The sequence below is a fragment of the Oncorhynchus clarkii genome, chromosome 9 (assembly GCF_045791955.1).
Source record: "Oncorhynchus clarkii lewisi isolate Uvic-CL-2024 chromosome 9, UVic_Ocla_1.0, whole genome shotgun sequence".
Taxonomy (NCBI): Eukaryota; Metazoa; Chordata; class Actinopteri; order Salmoniformes; family Salmonidae; genus Oncorhynchus; species Oncorhynchus clarkii.
Window position 1 is genome coordinate 20,509,403 of NC_092155.1, and position 17,599 is coordinate 20,527,001.

The 17,599-nt window shown below is 45.4% G+C and overlaps 2 protein-coding genes across 2 annotated transcripts in view; one reads left to right on the forward strand and one right to left on the reverse strand.

Moving 5' to 3' along the window:
* LOC139417506 (immunoglobulin lambda-1 light chain-like) overlaps positions 1 to 17,599 on the reverse strand; it is a 179,923-nt gene that overhangs the window by 102,461 nt on the left and 59,863 nt on the right. The window lies entirely within an intron of this gene.
* Positions 1 to 17,599, forward strand: part of LOC139416990 (piggyBac transposable element-derived protein 4-like) — a 29,047-nt gene that overhangs the window by 2,493 nt on the left and 8,955 nt on the right. Inside the window, exon 3 of the mRNA XM_071166225.1 lies at positions 351 to 607. Within this exon, the coding sequence (XP_071022326.1) occupies positions 351 to 607 (257 nt within the window). The remainder of the gene's footprint in view (positions 1 to 350; positions 608 to 17,599) is intronic.

The following is a 17,599-nucleotide window of genomic DNA, read 5'->3' on the forward strand; positions in this document are numbered from 1 at the left end:
CTGAGACGCAGTTCATTAGACCGTTGTGGCAATCAGGAGCTATAAGGTGGAGTTTGGAGAAGGAGCCATTCTCATTGTAAAAGGTAAAGAGACAGTTTGTGTTTTGTTTGAGTAAATCTGAAATTACAGACATACTGTGTAAATATTAGGTATTTTCTTAATCAGATTATTAAGAACTTAATTTAACAAATGTTTAGGTAGAACACTTGCTACAGTAATATTCTAGAGATTCAATATTTTTATTGGCCTTCTTGTCAGGTTCTGGATCCAGAATCATATCTGTGCTTCAACAGCCTCTGTCTGAGTCAGTCCAACCAGGAGACTCAGTGACTCTGAACTGTACAATGCAGACTGAGACCTGTCCAAGAGAAGAGTGTCTATTGGTTCAGACATGGCTCAGGAGAATCCCATCCAGGAATCATTTACACCAATGGAGACAGGAGTGATCAGTGTGAGAAGAGCCCTGAGGCTGGGCCTCCTACACAGAGCTGTGTCTACAACCTCCCCAAGAGGAACCTCACCCTCTCTTATGCTGGGACTTACTACTGTGCTGTGACCTCATGTGGGGAGATACTGTTTGGAAACAGGACCAACCTGGACATTCAAGGTAATTTATTTCACTTCATTTCACCAATTTACCATTCCAGAGTTTTATAGGAAGCATATTTGTAACCTGCATGGTAAGAGAAAATGTACTATTACCTGATATTCCTCCAATAAAACATTTAAATGATCAAAACCTTTGGTTTTCGAGTATGATTTTCCCCTGACTCCTACTGCTCGCATCAAACATTGTTTTTGTGATTGTCGTCTTTCTACTGACATGGGGGATATGCAAGGAATGGACCCGAGGGCCTAAAGGTACAGAATATGCATATTAATACTTACTAACAGTCTAACCGTTATGTCATGTTTCACAGTAATGTTTGAAGATGTCTTCATGTGAAATGAAAATATACATTGAGTGTACAAAACATTAGGAACACCTGCTCTTTCCATGGCATAGACTGACCAGGTGAATCCATGTAACAGCTATGGTCCCTTATTGATGTCATCTGTTAAATCCACTTCAATCAGTGTATGAGAAAGGTTCAAGAAGGAGAAAGGTTCAAGAAGGATTTTTACAATTTAGACATGGGGGTGAATGTGCAAGACAAAAGATTTAAGTGACTTTGAACAGGGCATGGTAGTAGGTGCCAGGCACACCGGTTTGGTGCAACACAAGGGGTGCAACTAAATATTAGGAAGGTGTACCGTGTTCCGTTTCAATAAGATTTCTTGTGTACTGTACATAATTAAATGTTGTACTTTCTGTTTTTAACCTGAAGCATCAACTGATAGATCACCATCCGCACTAGTCAACAGGTAAACTTTAGCACATAATTTCACCCCATATAAAAATGGTTCCTGTAGTGGATGTAACCAGTATAATGTCTTGTTTATGACTCCACTTCTCACACAGCACCGAGAGAGGGACGTGTTGAACTATGCTGCTGTGAGTTTAAACCCCAAAAAGAACTCCAGAAGAGCAAGATAGAAGACCAGCAGAGAGGATGCAGTGTACTCTGAGGTGAGATAACTTCAGCAGTAGTGAGCGATATAACCACTGTCACAAAGACTCCAAGTAGAATCATTTTACGATTCGTGGCCTAATAAAACTGCTTTTAGTAAGTGAAATTAGTATGGAATTTAGAAGGCAAAAAATAAACTATAATTTTAGCTAAGTCTTTATGTTAGATTTATGCAGTATGATGATCATGTAATGCCTAAAATGTTGAAACCTTTTATTTGTGCTTTTAATTCCTAGAAATTTTCTTGCCATACATCTCGGTTTCCTCTCTAAAGTACATATCTGTTACCACAGATACAATAGGATTAAAAGGAACTGCTGTTTAGCTTATTGTGTGTCAGGCTCCATCAGTCAGAAACCCATCACACCATTAGAAAAGAAGACTTACACACCGTCAAGAGGTTTCTGACTCTACATACTTCATAGATATACAGTGGGCAGAACAATTATTTGAGACACTGCCAATTTTGCAGGTTTTCCACTTACAAAGCATGTAGAGGCCTGTAAGTTTTATCATAGGTACACTTGAACTGTGAGAGACAGAATCTAAAACAAAAATCCAGAAAATCACATTGTATGATTTGTAAGTAATTAATTTGCATTTTATTGCATGACATAAATATTTGATCACCTACCAACCAGTAAGAATTCCGGCTCTCACAGACCTGTTAGTTTTTCTTTTAAGAATCCCTCCTGTTCTCCACTCATTACCTGTATTAACTGCACCTGTTTGAACTCGTTACCTGTATAAAAGACACCTGTCCAAACACTCAATCAAACAGACTACAACCTCTCCACAATGGCCAAGACAGGGGGACGTGTAAGGACATCGGGGATACAATTGTAGACGTGCACAAGACTGGGATGGGCTACAGGACAATAGGCAAGCAGCTTGGTGAGAAGGCAACAACTGTTGGCGCAATTATTAGAAAATGGAAGAAGTTCAAGATGATGGTCAATCACCCTCGGTCTGGGGCTCCATGCAAGATCTCACCTCGTGGGGCATCAATGATCATGAGGAAGGTGAGGGATCAGCCCAGAACTACACGGCAGGACCTGGTCAATGACCTGAAGAGAGCTGGGACCACAGTCTCAAAGAAAACCATTAGTAACACACTACGCCATCAAAGATTAAACTCCTGCAGCGCACGCAAGGTCCCCCTGCTCAAGCCAGCGCATGTCCAGGCCCGTCTGAAGTTTGCCAATGACCATCTGGATGATCCAGAGGAGGAATGGGAGAAGGTCATGTGGTCTGATGAGACAAAAATAGAGCTTTATGGTCTAAACTCCACTCGCCGTGTTTGGAGGAAGAAGAAGGATGAGTACAACCCCAAGAACACCATCCCAAACGTGAAGCATGGAGGTGGAAACATCATTCTTTGGGGATGCTTTTCTGCAAAGGGGACAGGACGACTGCACCATATTGAGGGGAGTATGGATTGGGCCATGTATCGCGAGATCTTGGCCAACAACCTCCTTCCCTCAGTAAGAGCATTGAAGATGGGTCGTGGCTGGGTCTTCCAGCATGACAACGACCCGAAACACACAGCCAGGGCAACTAAGGAGTGGCTCCGTAAGAAGCATCTCAAGGTCCTGGAGTGGCCTAGCCAGTCTCCAGACCTGAACCCAATAGAAAATCTTTGGAGGGAGTTGAAAGTCCGTATTGCCCAGCGACAGCCCCGAAACTTGAAGGATCTGGAGAAGGTCTGTATGGAGGAGTAGGCCAAAATCCCTGCTGCAGTGTGTGCAAACCTGGTCAAGAACTACAGAAAACGTATGATCTCTGTAATTGCAAACAAAGGTTTCTGTACCAAATATTAAGTTCTGCTTTTCTGATGTATCAAATACTTATGTCATGCAATAAAATGCATATTAATTACTTAAAAATCATAGAATGTGATTTTCTGGATTTTTGTTTTAGATTCCGTCTCTCACAGTTGAAGTGTACCTATGATAAAAAATTACAGACCTCTACATGCTTTGTGAGTGGGAAAACCTGCAAAATCGTCAGTGTGTCAAATACTTGTTCTCCCCACTGTATATGTAAGGGATAATCAATGAGGGGTTATGCGTTCTGTGAAAAATAATTAATGACTTGAGGGTGTGTTTCAAAGTATGCTAGCTCATGGATATAATATACTGTATGTACAGTACCAGTCAAAAGTTTGGACACGCCTACTCATTTAAGTGTTTTTCTTTATTTTTACTATTTTCTACATTGTAGAATAATAGTGAAGACATCGAAAACTATGAAATAACACATAATATATATTTTATATTTGAGAATCTTCAAAGTAGCCACCTTTTGCCTTGATGACATCTTTGCACACTCTTGGCATCATCTCAACCAGCTTTATTTCAATTAACAGGTGTGCCTTGTTAAAAGTTAACTTGTAGAATTTCTTTCTTTCTTAATGTGTTAGAGCCAATCAGTTGTGTGGTGACAGGGTAGGGGTGGTATACAGAAGATAGCCCAATTTGGAAAAAGTCCATATTATGGCAAGAACAGCTCAAATAAGCAAACATAAATGACAGTTAATCATTACTTGAAGACATGAAGGTCTGTTGATCCGGAAAATGTCAAGAACTAAACGTTTCTTCAAGTGCAGTCGCAAAAACCGTCAAGCGCTATGATGAAACTGGCTCTCATGAGGACCGCCACAGGAAAGGAAAACCCAGAGTAACCTCTGCTGCAGAGATAAGTTCATTAGAGCTACCAGCCTCAAAAATCGGCAATTAACTGCACCTCAGATTGCTGCCCAAATATATGCTTCACAGAGTTCAAGTAACAGACACATCTCAACATCAACTGTTCAGAGGAGACTACATGAATCAGGCCATCATGGTCGAATTGCTGCAAAGAAACCACTACTAAAGGACACCAATTAGAAGCAGAGACTTACTTGGGCCCAGAAACACAACCAATGGACATTAGACTTATGGAAATCTGTCCTTTGGTCTGATTAGTCCCAATTTGAGATTGTTGGTTCCAAATGCGGACTGGGATATGTTCCAGGTAGCCTCAGAGCATAATATTGACGTATGCGCTGATTCAGTAAGTGAGTTTATAAGGAAGTGTATAGGAGATATTGTACCCACTGTGACTATTAAAATCTACCCTAACCAGAAACAGTGGATAGATAGCGGCTTTCGCGCAAAACTGAAAGTGCGAACCACTGCATTTACAAACAAGCAAAATGTCAGTATAGAGACAAAGTGGAGTCTCAATTCAACAGCTCAGATACGAGACGTATGTGGCAGGGTCAGGTACAGACAATCACGGACTAAAATAGGAAAACCAGCCACGTCACGGACACCAATGTCTTGCTTCCAGACAAACTAAACACTTTTCTTTGCCCACTTTGAGGATAATAAAGTGCCACCGACATCGCCCGCTACCAAGGACTGTGGGCTCTCCTTCTCCGTGTCCGACGTGAGGAAGACATTTAAACGTCTTAAACCTCGCAGGGCTGTTGGCCTAGACGGCATCCCTAGCCGCGTCCTCAGAGCATGCGCAGACCAGCTGCATGCGCAGACCAGCATATTAAATCTTTCCCTGTCACAGTCTGCTGTCTCCACATGCTTCAAGAAGGCCACCATTGTTCCTGTTCCCAAGAAGGCAAAGGTAACTGAACTAAATTACTATCGCCCTGTAGCACTTAATTCTGTCATAATGAAGTTGTCATGTACTGTCATGTTGTGTCTTGTCTCTGTCCTTTCCCTTCACCCTGTCTCCCTCTGCTGGTCGTTGTTAGGTTACCTTTTCTCCCCCGCTTTCCCCCAGCTGTTCCTTGTCTCCTCTGACTACCCATTCACCCCGTTTCCCACCTGTTCCCTTTTTCCCTCTGATTAGGTCCCTATATCTCTCTCTGTTTCTGTTCCTGTCCTTGTCGGATTCTTGTTTGTTGTGTTTCATGCCTGAGCCAGACTATCGTCATGTTTGCTGTAACCTTGTCCTGTCCTGTCGGAATCTGCCGGTCTATCTGAGCCTACCTATGTTTGGTTATTAAAGAAGCTCTGTTTAAGTTAGTTCGCTTTTGGGTCCTCATTCACTCACCATAACAGAAGAATCCGACCAAGAATGGACCCAGCGACTTCGGATCCTCTCCACTCAGCCGTCGGGATCCAGGGAGCGATGCTAGGCAGACACGAGCAGGAAGTGTCTGCTGCTCGACATGCCGTTGAGACCCTGGCCACCCAAGTCTCCAACCTCACAGAACAGGTTCACCATCTCCGCCTCGATCCACCGGCCACTTCCAGGGCTTTCGAATCTCCGGAGCCCAGAATCAATAACCCGCCGTGTTACTCTGGGGAGCCCACTGAATGCCGCTCGTTCCTCACCCAGTGTGATATTGTGTTTTCTCTCCAGCCCAACACTTACTCCAGGAGCACTGCTCGTGTCGCCTACGTCATATCTCTCCTTATTGGACGGGCTCGTGAGTGGGGCACGGCAATCTGGGAGGCAAGGGCTGAGTGTACTAACCAGTATCAGGACTTTAAGGAGGAGATGATACGGGTTTTTGATCGATCTGTTTTTGGGGAGGAGGCTTCCAGGGCCCTGTCTTCCCTATGTCAAGGCAATCGATCCATAACAGACTACTCTATTGAGTTTCGCACTCTTGCTGTCTCCAGTGGCTGGAACGAGCCGGCCTTGCTCGCTCGTCTTCTGGAGGGTTTCCGCGCAGAGGTAAAGGATGAGATTCTCTCCCGGGAGGTTCCTTCCAGCGTGGATTCCTTGATTGAACTCGCTATTCGCATTGAGCGACGGGTTGATCTTCGTCACCGAGCTCGTGGAAAGGAGCTCGCGCTCTCCGTCGCCTCCCTCTCCGCATCACTACCATCTTCCTCTGCCGGCTCGGGTGCTGAGCCCATGCAGCTGGGAGGTATCCGCATCTCGACTAAGGAGAGGGAACGGAGAATCACCAACCGCCTCTGTCTCTATTGCGGTTCCGCTGGTCATTTTGTCACTTCATGTCCAGTAAAAGGCCAGAGCTCGTCAGTAAGCGGAGGGCTACTGGTGAGCGCTACTACTCCTGTCTCTCCTTCAAGATCCTGCACTACCTTGTCGGTCCATCTACGCTGGACCGGTTCGTCAGCTTCCTGCAGTGCCTTAATAGACTCTGGGGCGGAGGGCTGTTTTATGGACGAGACCTGGGCTCGGGAACATGACATTCCTCTCAGACAGTTAAAGGAGCCCACGGCCTTGTTCGCCCTGGATGGTAGTCCTCTCCCCAGGATTCAGCGTGAGACGCTACCTTTAACCCTCACTGTTTCTGGTAATCATAGTGAAACCATTTCTTTTTTAATTTTTCGTTCACCTTTTACACCTGTTGTTTTGGGCCATCCCTGGCTAGTTTGTCATAATCCTTCCATTAATTGGTCTAGTAATTCTATCCTCTCCTGGAACGTCTCTTGTCATGTGAAATGTTTAATGTCTGCTATCCCTCCTGTTTCCTCTGTCTCTTCTTCACAGGAGGAGCCTGGTGATTTGACAGGGGTGCCGGAGGAATATCACGATCTGCGCACGGTGTTCAGTCGGTCCAGGGCCACCTCTCTTCCTCCACACCGGTCGTATGATTGTAGTATTGATCTCCTTCCGGGAACCACCCCCCCCCCCCCCCCCGGGGTAGACTATACTCTCTGTCGGCTCCCGAACGTAAGGCTCTCGAAGATTATTTGTCTGTAGCTCTTGACGCCGGTACCATAGTCCCCTCCTCCTCTCCCGCCGGAGCGGGGGTTTTTTTTGTCAAGAAGAAGGACGGGTCTCTGCGCCCCTGCATAGATTATCGAGGGCTGAATGACATAACAGTTAAGAATCGTTATCCGCTTCCTCTTATGTCTTCAGCCTTCGAGATCCTGCAGGGAGCCAGGTTTTTCACTAAGTTGGACCTTCGTAACGCTTACCATCTCGTGCGCATCAGGGAGGGGGACGAGTGGAAGACGGCGTTTAACACTCCGTTAGGGCACTTTGAATACCGGGTTCTTCCTTTCGGCCTCGCTAACGCTCCAGCTGTCTTTCAGGCATTAGTCAATGATGTCCTGAGAGACATGCTGAACATCTTTGTTTTCGTTTACCTTGACGATATCCTGATTTTTTCACCGTCACTCCAGATTCATGTTCAGCACGTTCGACGTGTCCTCCAGCGCCTTTTAGAGAATTGTCTTTTTGTGAAGGCTGAGAAGTGCACTTTTCATGCCTCCTCCGTCACATTTCTCGGTTCTGTTATTTCCGCTGAAGGCATTAAGATGGATCCCGCTAAGGTCCAAGCTGTCATTGATTGGCCCGTCCCTAAGTCACGCGTCGAGCTGCAGCGCTTTCTCGGCTTCGCGAACTTCTATCGTCGTTTCATCCGTAATTTCGGTCAGGTGGCAGCTCCTCTCACAGCCCTTACTTCTGTCAAGACGTGCTTTAAGTGGTCCGTTTCCGCCCAGGGAGCTTTTGATCTCCTCAAGAATCGTTTTACATCCGCTCCTATCCTTGTTACACCTGACGTCTCTAGACAGTTCGTTGTCGAGGTTGACGCGTCAGAGGTGGGCGTGGGAGCCATCCTTTCTCAGCGCTCCCTCTCTGACGACAAGGTCCACCCATGCGCGTATTTTTCTCATCGCCTGTCGCCGTCGGAACGTAACTATGATGTGGGTAACCGCGAACTGCTCGCCATCCGGTTAGCCCTAGGCGAATGGCGACAGTGGTTGGAGGGGGCGACCGTTCCTTTTGTCGTTTGGACTGACCATAGGAACCTTGAGTACATCCGTTCTGCCAAACGACTTAATGCGCGTCAGGCGCGTTGGGCGCTGTTTTTCGCTCGTTTCGAGTTCGTGATTTCTTATCGTCCGGGCTCTAAGAACACCAAGCCTGATGCTTTGTCTCGTCTCTTCAGTTCTTCAGTAGCCTCCACTGACCCCGAGGGGATTCTCCCTGAGGGGCGTGTTGTCGGGTTGACTGTCTGGGGAATTGAGAGGCAGGTAAAACAAGCGCTCACTCACACTCCGTCGCCGCGCGCTTGTCCTAGGAACCTTCTTTTCGTTCCCGTTCCTACTCGTCTGGCCGTTCTTCAGTGGGCTCACTCTGCCAAGTTAGCCGGCCACCCTGGCGTTCGGGGTACGCTTGCTTCCATTCGCCAGCGTTTTTGGTGGCACACCCGGGAGCATGACACGCGTCGTTTCGTGGCTGCTTGTTCGGTCTGCGCGCAGACTAAGTCCGGTAACTCTCCTCCTGCCGGCCGTCTCAGGCCGCTTCCTATTCCCTCTCGACCGTGGTCTCACATCGCCTTAGATTTTGTCACCGGACTGCCTTCGTCAGCGGGGAAGACTGTTATTCTTACGGTTGTCGATAGGTTCTCTAAGGCGGCTCATTTCATTCCCCTTGCTAAGCTTCCTTCTGCTAAAGAGACGGCACAAATCATCATCGAGAATGTTTTCAGAATTCATGGCCTTCCGTCAGACGTCGTTTCGGACAGAGGTCCGCAATTCACGTCTCAATTTTGGAGGGAGTTTTGCCGTTTGATTGGGGCTTCCGTCAGTCTCTCTTCCGGCTTTCACCCCCAGTCTAACGGTCAAGCAGAACGGGCCAATCAGACTATTGGTCGCATCTTACGCAGTCTTTCTTTTCGTAACCCTGCGTCTTGGTCAGAACAGCTCCCCTGGGCAGAATACGCCCACAACTCGCTTCCTTCGTCAGCGACCGGGCTATCTCCTTTTCAGAGTAGCCTCGGGTACCAGCCTCCGCTGTTCTCATCTCAGTTCGCCGAGTCCAGCGTCCCCTCCGCTCAGGCTTTTGTCCAACGTTGCGAGCGCACCTGGAAGAGGGTCAGGTCTGCACTTTGCCGTTATAGGACGCAGACTGTGAGGGCTGCTAATAAGCGTAGAACTAAGAGTCCTAGATATTGTCGCGGTCAGAGAGTTTGGCTCTCCACTCAGAACCTTCCCCTTAAGACGGCTTCTCGCAAGTTGACCCCGCGGTTCATTGGTCCGTTCCGTATTTCTCGGGTCATTAATCCTGTCGCAGTTCGACTTCTTCTTCCGCGATACCTTCGTCGCGTCCACCCGGTCTTCCATGTCTCCTGCATCAAGCCCGTCCTTCGCGCCCCCGCTCGTCTCCCCCCCCCCCCCCCCCATCCTTGTCGAGGGCGCACCCATCTACAGGGTCCGTAGAATTTTGGACATGCGTCCTCGGGGCCGTGGTCACCAGTACCTCGTAGATTGGGAGGGGTACGGTCCTGAGGAGAGGAGTTGGGTTCCCTCTCGGGACGTGCTGGACCGTGCGCTGATCGAGGATTTCCTCCGTTGCCGCCAGGTTTCCTCCTCGAGTGCGCCAGGAGGCGCTCGGTGAGTGGGGGGGTACTGTCATGTACTGTTATGTTGTGTCTTGTCTCTGTCCTTTCCCTTCACCCTGTCTCCCTCTGCTGGTCGTTGTTAGGTTACCTTTTCTCCCCCGCTTTCCCCCAGCTGTTCCTTGTCTCCTCTGACTACCCATTCACCCCGTTTCCCACCTGTTCCCTTTTTCCCTCTGATTAGGTCCCTATATCTCTCTCTGTTTCTGTTCCTGTCCTTGTCGGATTCTTGTTTGTTGTGTTTCATGCCTGAGCCAGACTATCGTCATGTTTGCTGTAACCTTGTCCTGTCCTGTCGGAATCTGCCGGTCTATCTGAGCCTACCTATGTTTGGTTATTAAAGAAGCTCTGTTTAAGTTAGTTCGCTTTTGGGTCCTCATTCACTCACCATAACAGAAGTGCTTTGGGAAACTAGTTAAGGATCATATCAACTCCACCTTACCTGTCACCCTAGACAAACTTTAATTTGCTTACCGCCCCAAAAGGTCCACAGACGATGCAATCGCCATCACACTGCACACTGCCCTATCCCATCTGGACAAGAGGAATACCTATGGAAGAATGCTGTTAATTGACTATAGATCAGAGTTTAACACAGTAGTAGCCTCCAAGCTCATCATTAAGCTTGAGGCCCTGGCTCTCAACCCCACCCTGTGAAATTGGGTCCTGGACTTCTTGACGGCTGCCCCCAGGTGGTGAAGCTAGGAAGCAACTCTCCACTTCGCTGATCCTCAACACTGGGGCCCCACAAGGGTGCATGCTCAGCCCCCTCCTGTACTCCCTGTTCACCCATGACTGAGTGGCCATGCACGCCTCCAATTCAATCTTCAAGTTTGCAGACGACACAACAGTAGTAGGCTTGATTACCAACAACAACGAGACAGCCTACAGGGAGGAGGAGAGGGCACTCGGATTGTGTTGTCAGGAAAACAACCTCTCAGTCAACGTCAACAAAACAAAGGAGATGATCGTGGACTTCAGGAAACAGCAGAGGGAGCACCCCCTTATCCACATCGACGGAAAAGCAGTGGAGAAGGTGGAACATTTTAAGTTCCTTAGTGTACACATCACGGACAAACTGAAATGGTCCACCCACACAGACATTGTGGTGAAGAAGGCACAACAGTGCCTCTTCAAACTCGAGAGGCTGGAGAATTGTGGCTTGTCACCTAAAACACTCACAAACCTTTACAGATGCCCAATTGAGAGCATCCTGTCGGGCTGTATCACTGCCTGGTACGGCAACTTCACCGCCCTCAACCGCAGGGCTCTCCAGAGGGTGGTGTGGTCTGCACAACACATCACCGGGGCCAAACTACCTGACCTCCAGGACACCTACAGCACCCAATGTCACAGGAAGGCCAAAAAGATCATCAAGGACAACAACCACCCGAGCCACTGCCTGTTCACCCCGCTGGCATCCAGAAGCTGGGACAGAGAGTGAAAAACAACATCTATCTCAAGGCCATCAGACTGTTAATGTTGGAGATAGAATACTATTGTATTACAGTTTGAATAACGGTAGAATATTTAACTCACCTAATTGTTCAAAAGGTCACAAAGATTATGACAAGGACTCTACAGAGCACCATGAAGAAGGTACAATTCTGTAATTTTATGTGAGAATCGATATTGATATGATGTACCATGAAAGTACCACAGAATAGAAATAAAGTACAATAGCAGCTTATACCAACCTAGCCTGAGAATTTGTATCATTTCAGTTGCTGATCCACAGATGAGAATCCTGGTCCTTCTCTCCATCACAAGAACTGGAGTTCTCCTCTGCTGTCTGACCATCTTCATCATCATCTACACCACCAGGAAATAGATAAAGCTATGGCCAATATCAATAGAGTATATGCAGTATGAATCTTGCTTTCGCCAAGCACTGTATATGCACCTGTACAGTACTGTGAACATTGATACTGACTGAAGTTATTATGTTTTGAGGGCATGTGTCAGCGGTGATAGAGGTTTTCATGAAGGAAAAGAGTTGACAAATGTATAAATAAAGTTTTTTAAATGTTGTAGTTACAAAGTGTGTGCATGTTTTCCACTTGTTGAATGCTTTTGGGAATTTAAAGGGTTTTAGCTCATTGTTAGTATTTTTCACATACATAGTTTGAACATTAATTGAGCAGCAAAGGTATTTTCTATTGTTTATCATCCCAATAAACAGATGAAGAGAAGTGTGGATAGAACATGTGTGGTTTTGATGCACTGAGGGTTGTACAGTTCATTCAGAAAGTATTCACACCCCTTGACCTTTTCCACATTTTCCACAGTTTTGTTACAAAGTGGGATAGAAATGGATTGAATTGTCTTTTTTTTAAATTAACGGTCTACACAAAATACTTCAATGTCAACGCAGAAGAAAAATTCTAACATTTGTAAAAAGTTAATGAAAAAATAAACACTAACGTCACTTGATTCGCTAAGTATTCAACCCCTTGAGTCAATACATGTTAGAATCACCTTTGGTAGCGATTACAGTTGTGAGTATTTATTGGTATGTCACTAAGAGCTTTCCCCACCTGCATTGTGCAACATTTGCCAATTATTATTTTTCAAATTCATCAAGCTCTGTCAAATTGGTTGTTGATAATTTCTATACAACCATTTTCAGGTCTTGCCATAGATTTTCAAGCAGATTTTAATCAAAACTGTAACTCGGCCAGTTAGGAACATTCACTATCTAGTTGTATGCTTGTAAATATGGAGAGTGGTACTCAATGTGTTACAGTGGCTTGTGAAAAATTCACCCCCCTTGGTATTTTTCCTATTTTGTTGCCTTAGAATCTGGAATTAAAATATATATTTTTGGGGGGGGGACAAAAAAAACAGAACTTCAGCGTGCATAATTATTCACTCGCCCCAAAGGCAATACCTTGTAGAGCAACCTTTTATAGCAATTACAGCTGCAAGTCTCTTGGGGTATGTCTCTATAAGCTTGGCACATCTAGTCACTGGGATTTTTGCCCATTCTTCAAGGCAAAACTGCTCCAGCTCCAACAAGTTGGATGGGTTCCACTGTTGTTTAGCAATATTTAAGTCCTACTCAATTGGATTGAGTTCTTGTTGCTTTAGCAGTATGCTTAGGGTCATTGTCCTGCTGGAAGGTGAACCTCAGTCCCAGTCTCAAATCTCTGGAAGACTGAAACAGGTTTCCCTCAAGAATATCCCTGTATTTAATGCCATCCATCATTCCTTCAATTCTGACCAGTTTCCCAGTCCCTGCCGATTAAAAACATCCCCACAGCATGATGCTGCCAGCACCATGCTTCACTGTGGGGATGCTGTTCTCTTGGTGATGAGAGGTGTTGGGTTTGCGCCAGACATTGTGTTTTCCTTGATGGCCAAAATGCAAACTTTTAGTTTCATCTGACCAGAGTACCTTCTTACAAATTTTTGGGAAGTCTCCCACATGCCCTTTGGCGAACACAAACGTGTTTGCTTATTTCTTTCTTTTTTTATGACCACTCTTCTGTACTGCCCAGCTCTGTGGAGTGTACGGCTTCAAGTGGTCCTATGGACAGATACTCCAATCTCTGTTGTGGCGCTTGGCAGCACCTTCAGGGTTATTTTTGGTCTCTTTGTTGCCTCTCTGATTAATGCCCTCCTTGCATGGTCCCTGAGATTTAGTGGGTGGCCCTCTCTTGGCAGGTTTGTTGTGTTGCCATATTCTTTTAATTTTTTTAATAATGGATTTAATGGTGCTCCGTGGGATGTTTCAGATATTTTTTATAACTGTTTGGACAACCTGTTTGGACAACTCCTTTGTCTTCATGGTGCTGCTTGGTGGTGCCCCTTGCTTAGTGGTGTTGCAGACTCTGGGGCCTTTCAGAACAGGTGTATATATACTGAGATCATCTGACAGATCATTTGACACTTAGATTGCACAAAGGTTTACTTTATTTAACTAATTATGTGACTTCTGAAGGTAACTGGTTGCAACAGATCTTATTCAGGGGCTTCATAGCAAAGGGAGTGAAAACATTAGCACCCACCACTTTTCCGTTAAATCTTTCCAGGCACTAAATATTGGATTTGCCCCAATCATAAGACTTTGTATTTACATTTTTTGCACTATTACTTTAGGGCCTTGTTACAAACAGAATGCATGTTTTGGAATATTTGTATTCCTCACAGTCTGATTTCTTTTCATTCTGTCAATGAGGTTAGTATTGTTGAGTAATTACAACGTTGTTGATCCATCCTCAGTGTTCTCCTACTGCAGAGGGTGAATGGGTAAGACAAAAGATTGAAGTGTCTTTGAACGGGATATGGTGGTAGGTGCCAGGTAAGTCAAGAACTGCAACGCTGCTGGGTTTTTAACGCTCAACAGTTTCCCGTGTATCAAGAATGGTCTACCATCCAAAGGACATCCAGCCAACTGTGGGAAGCATTGGAGTCAACATGCATGCATGGCCAGCATAGGGGGGCAACTCAATAGTTGTCCTTAATGATTTGTCCACTCAGTGGAAATTGAATGGTTGTTTTATAATTTACTGTTGTTGTTGTTGCTGTGCTCTATTCCAAGCAAGTAGTCAAAAATCCCCTTCTGGCAGCCTTCGTGGTTAGGGTCTGAGGTAGAGTAGGAAGGACCAGTGAGCAACGCATCACTTCCTGTAGCGTGAGTGACAGGAAGGAGCAGCTCAATATTGAGGGAGACCTGGGAAGAATCTCAGTATGTTACCATCTTTTGAAATTAAAGATGACATAGCCCTTGGGAAATTTATCTGATTCTGTGTAAATAAGATTTAATTCAAATCAAATCAAAGTTTATTTGTCACGTGCGCCGAATACAACAGTGAAATGCTTACTTACAGGCCCTTACCAACAGTGCAATTTCAAGTAAAAAAATAGGTATTAGGTGAACAATGGATAAGTAAGGAAATAAAAAACAACAGTAAAAAGACAGTGAGGCTATATACAGGCACCGGTTAGTCGGGCTAATTGAGATAGCATGTACATGTAGGTATGGTTTGCATATATGATAAACAGAGAGTAGCAGTAGTGTAAAAGAGGGTGAATGGGGTGGTGGGTGGCGGGTGGGGGGACAGAATGCAGATAGTCCGGGTAGCCAATGTGCAGGGGCACTGGTTGGTCAGTCTAATTGAGGTAGTGTGTACATGAATGTATAATTAAAGTGACTATGCATATATGGTAAACAGAGAGTAGCAGCAGTGTAAAGAGGGGTTGGGGGGGGGGGGGTCACAATGCAAATAGTCCAGGTAGCCATATGAGTAACTGTTCAGGAGTCTTATGGCTTGAGGGTAAAAACTGTTGAGAAGCCATTTTTGTCTTAGACTTGGCGCTCCAGGACTGCTTGCCATGCGGTAGTAGAGAGAACAGTCTATGACTGCGGTAGCTGGGGTCTTTGACAATTTTTAGGGCCTTCCTCTGACACCGCCTGATGTTGAGGTCCTGGATGGCAGGCAGCTTAGCCCCTGTGATGTACTGAGCCGTACGCCCTCTGTAGTGCCTTGCGGTCGGAGGCCGAGCAATTGCCGTACCAGTGATACAATATCGAGAGGATGCTCTCGATATTGCAGTTGTTAAATAAGTATCTGCTGTTAAAGTACATACGATTTAGGTCACAAACTGCAACAGAACTGCCACAAACTGGGGAAATTTTAACCAAACTCATAATACTTGTGGTAGTGTACTGTACTGTATATTTAAAGGGAAATAACCAATAAATAAACTAATTGAGTGCAAACTTTTTCTGGTGTGTATAATAGCGACACGGATAGGCCTATTTAAATTCCTCTGTGGTAAACTCATCTCGTTCTCTCTCTCTCTGATGAAGACGAGCAGCCTGAAAGACACTAAAACTGACCTGGAGCGCTCAGCTCTCACTACACTGATTGATCTGCTGTTCTGTTCAACCCCCCCCCCCCCCCTCTCTGTTCTCTTCGTACCACTCTCTCTCTCCCTCTGTTCTCTTCACACCACAATCAGGCCACACATCTCTTTCCATCCATCCTTACCACCAGACTAAAAATACCTGGCCAAACCTATAACCAAACTACACCAGGTTCTGGACTAGAAAGTTATGTTCAACGTAAGAGGAGTACAAACAAAGATGAACACTATTTTATTTATTTACTGTTGTTATCATAATTGTTTTGTTGAAGGTAATTGAATGTGTATGTATAATGGTGACACTGATAGGCCTAGTTATTTTCCACTGTGGTAAACTCATCTCATTCTCTCTCTCTGCTGAAGACGAGCAACCTAAACCACAGGAAGACTGACCTGGAGCTATCAGCTCTCACAACACTGAAATCTCTCTCTGTCTCTCTCTCTCTTAAGCTCTCTCATGTTCTCTCTGTTCAGTTCACACCACTTGCTCTCTCTCTCATTTCAGTTTAATTTAAGGGGCTTTATTGGCATGGGAAACATATACAGTGCCTTGCGAAAGTATTCGGCCCCCTTGAACTTTGCAACCTTTTGCCACATTTCAGGCTTCAAACATAAAGATATAAAACTGTATTTTTTTGTGAAGAATCAACAACAAGTGGGACACAATCATGAAGTGGAACGACATTTATTGGATATTTCAAACTTTTTTAGCAAATCAAAAACTGAAAAATTGGGCGTGCAAAATTATTCAGCCCCCTTAAGTTAATACTTTGTAGCGCCACCTTTTGCTGCGATTACAGCTGTAAGTCGCTTGGGGTATGTCTCTATCAGTTTTGCACATCGAGAGACTGAAATTGTTTCCCATTCCTCCTTGCAAAACAGCTCGAGCTCAGTGAGGTTGGATGGAGAGCATTTGTGAACAGCAGTTTTCAGTTCTTTCCACAGATTCTCGATTGGATTCAGGTCTGGACTTTGACTTGGCCATTCTAACACCTGGATATGTTTATTTTTGAACCATTCCATTGTAGATTTTGCTTTATGTTTTGGATCATTGTCTTGTTGGAAGACAAATCTCCGTCTCAGGTCTTTTGCAGACTCCATCAGGTTTTCTTCCAGAATGGTCCTGTATTTGGCTCCATCCATTTTCCCATCAATTTTAACCATCTTCCCTGTCCCTGCTGAAGAAAAGCAGGCCCAAACCATGATGCTGCCACCACCATGTTTGACAGTGGGGACGGTGTGTTCAGCTGTGTTGCTTTTACGCCAAACATAACGTTTTGCATTGTTGCCAAAAAGTTCAATTTTGGTTTCATCTGACCAGAGCACCTTCCACATGTTTGGTGTGTCTCCCAGGTGGCTTGTGGCAAACATTAAACAACACTTTTTATGGATATCTTTAAGAAATGGCTTTCTTCTTGCCACTCTTCCATAAAGGCCAGATTTGTGCAATATACAACTGATTGTTGTCCTATGGACAGAGTCTCCTACCTCAGCTGTAGATCTCTGCAGTTCATCCAGAGTGATCATGGGCCTCTTGGCTGCATCTCTGATCAGTCTTCTCCTTGTATGATCTGAAAGTTTAGAGGGACGGCCAGGTCTTGGTAGATTTGCAGTGGTCTGATACTCCTTCCATTTCAATATTATCGCTTGCACAGTGCTCCTTGGGATGTTTAAAGCTTGGGAAATCTTTTTGTATCCAAATCCGGCTTTAAACTTCTTCACAACAGTATCTCGGACCTGCCTGGTGTGTTCCTTGTTCTTCATGATGCTCTCTGCGCTTTTAACGGACCTCTGAGACTATCACAGTGCAGGTGCATTTATACGG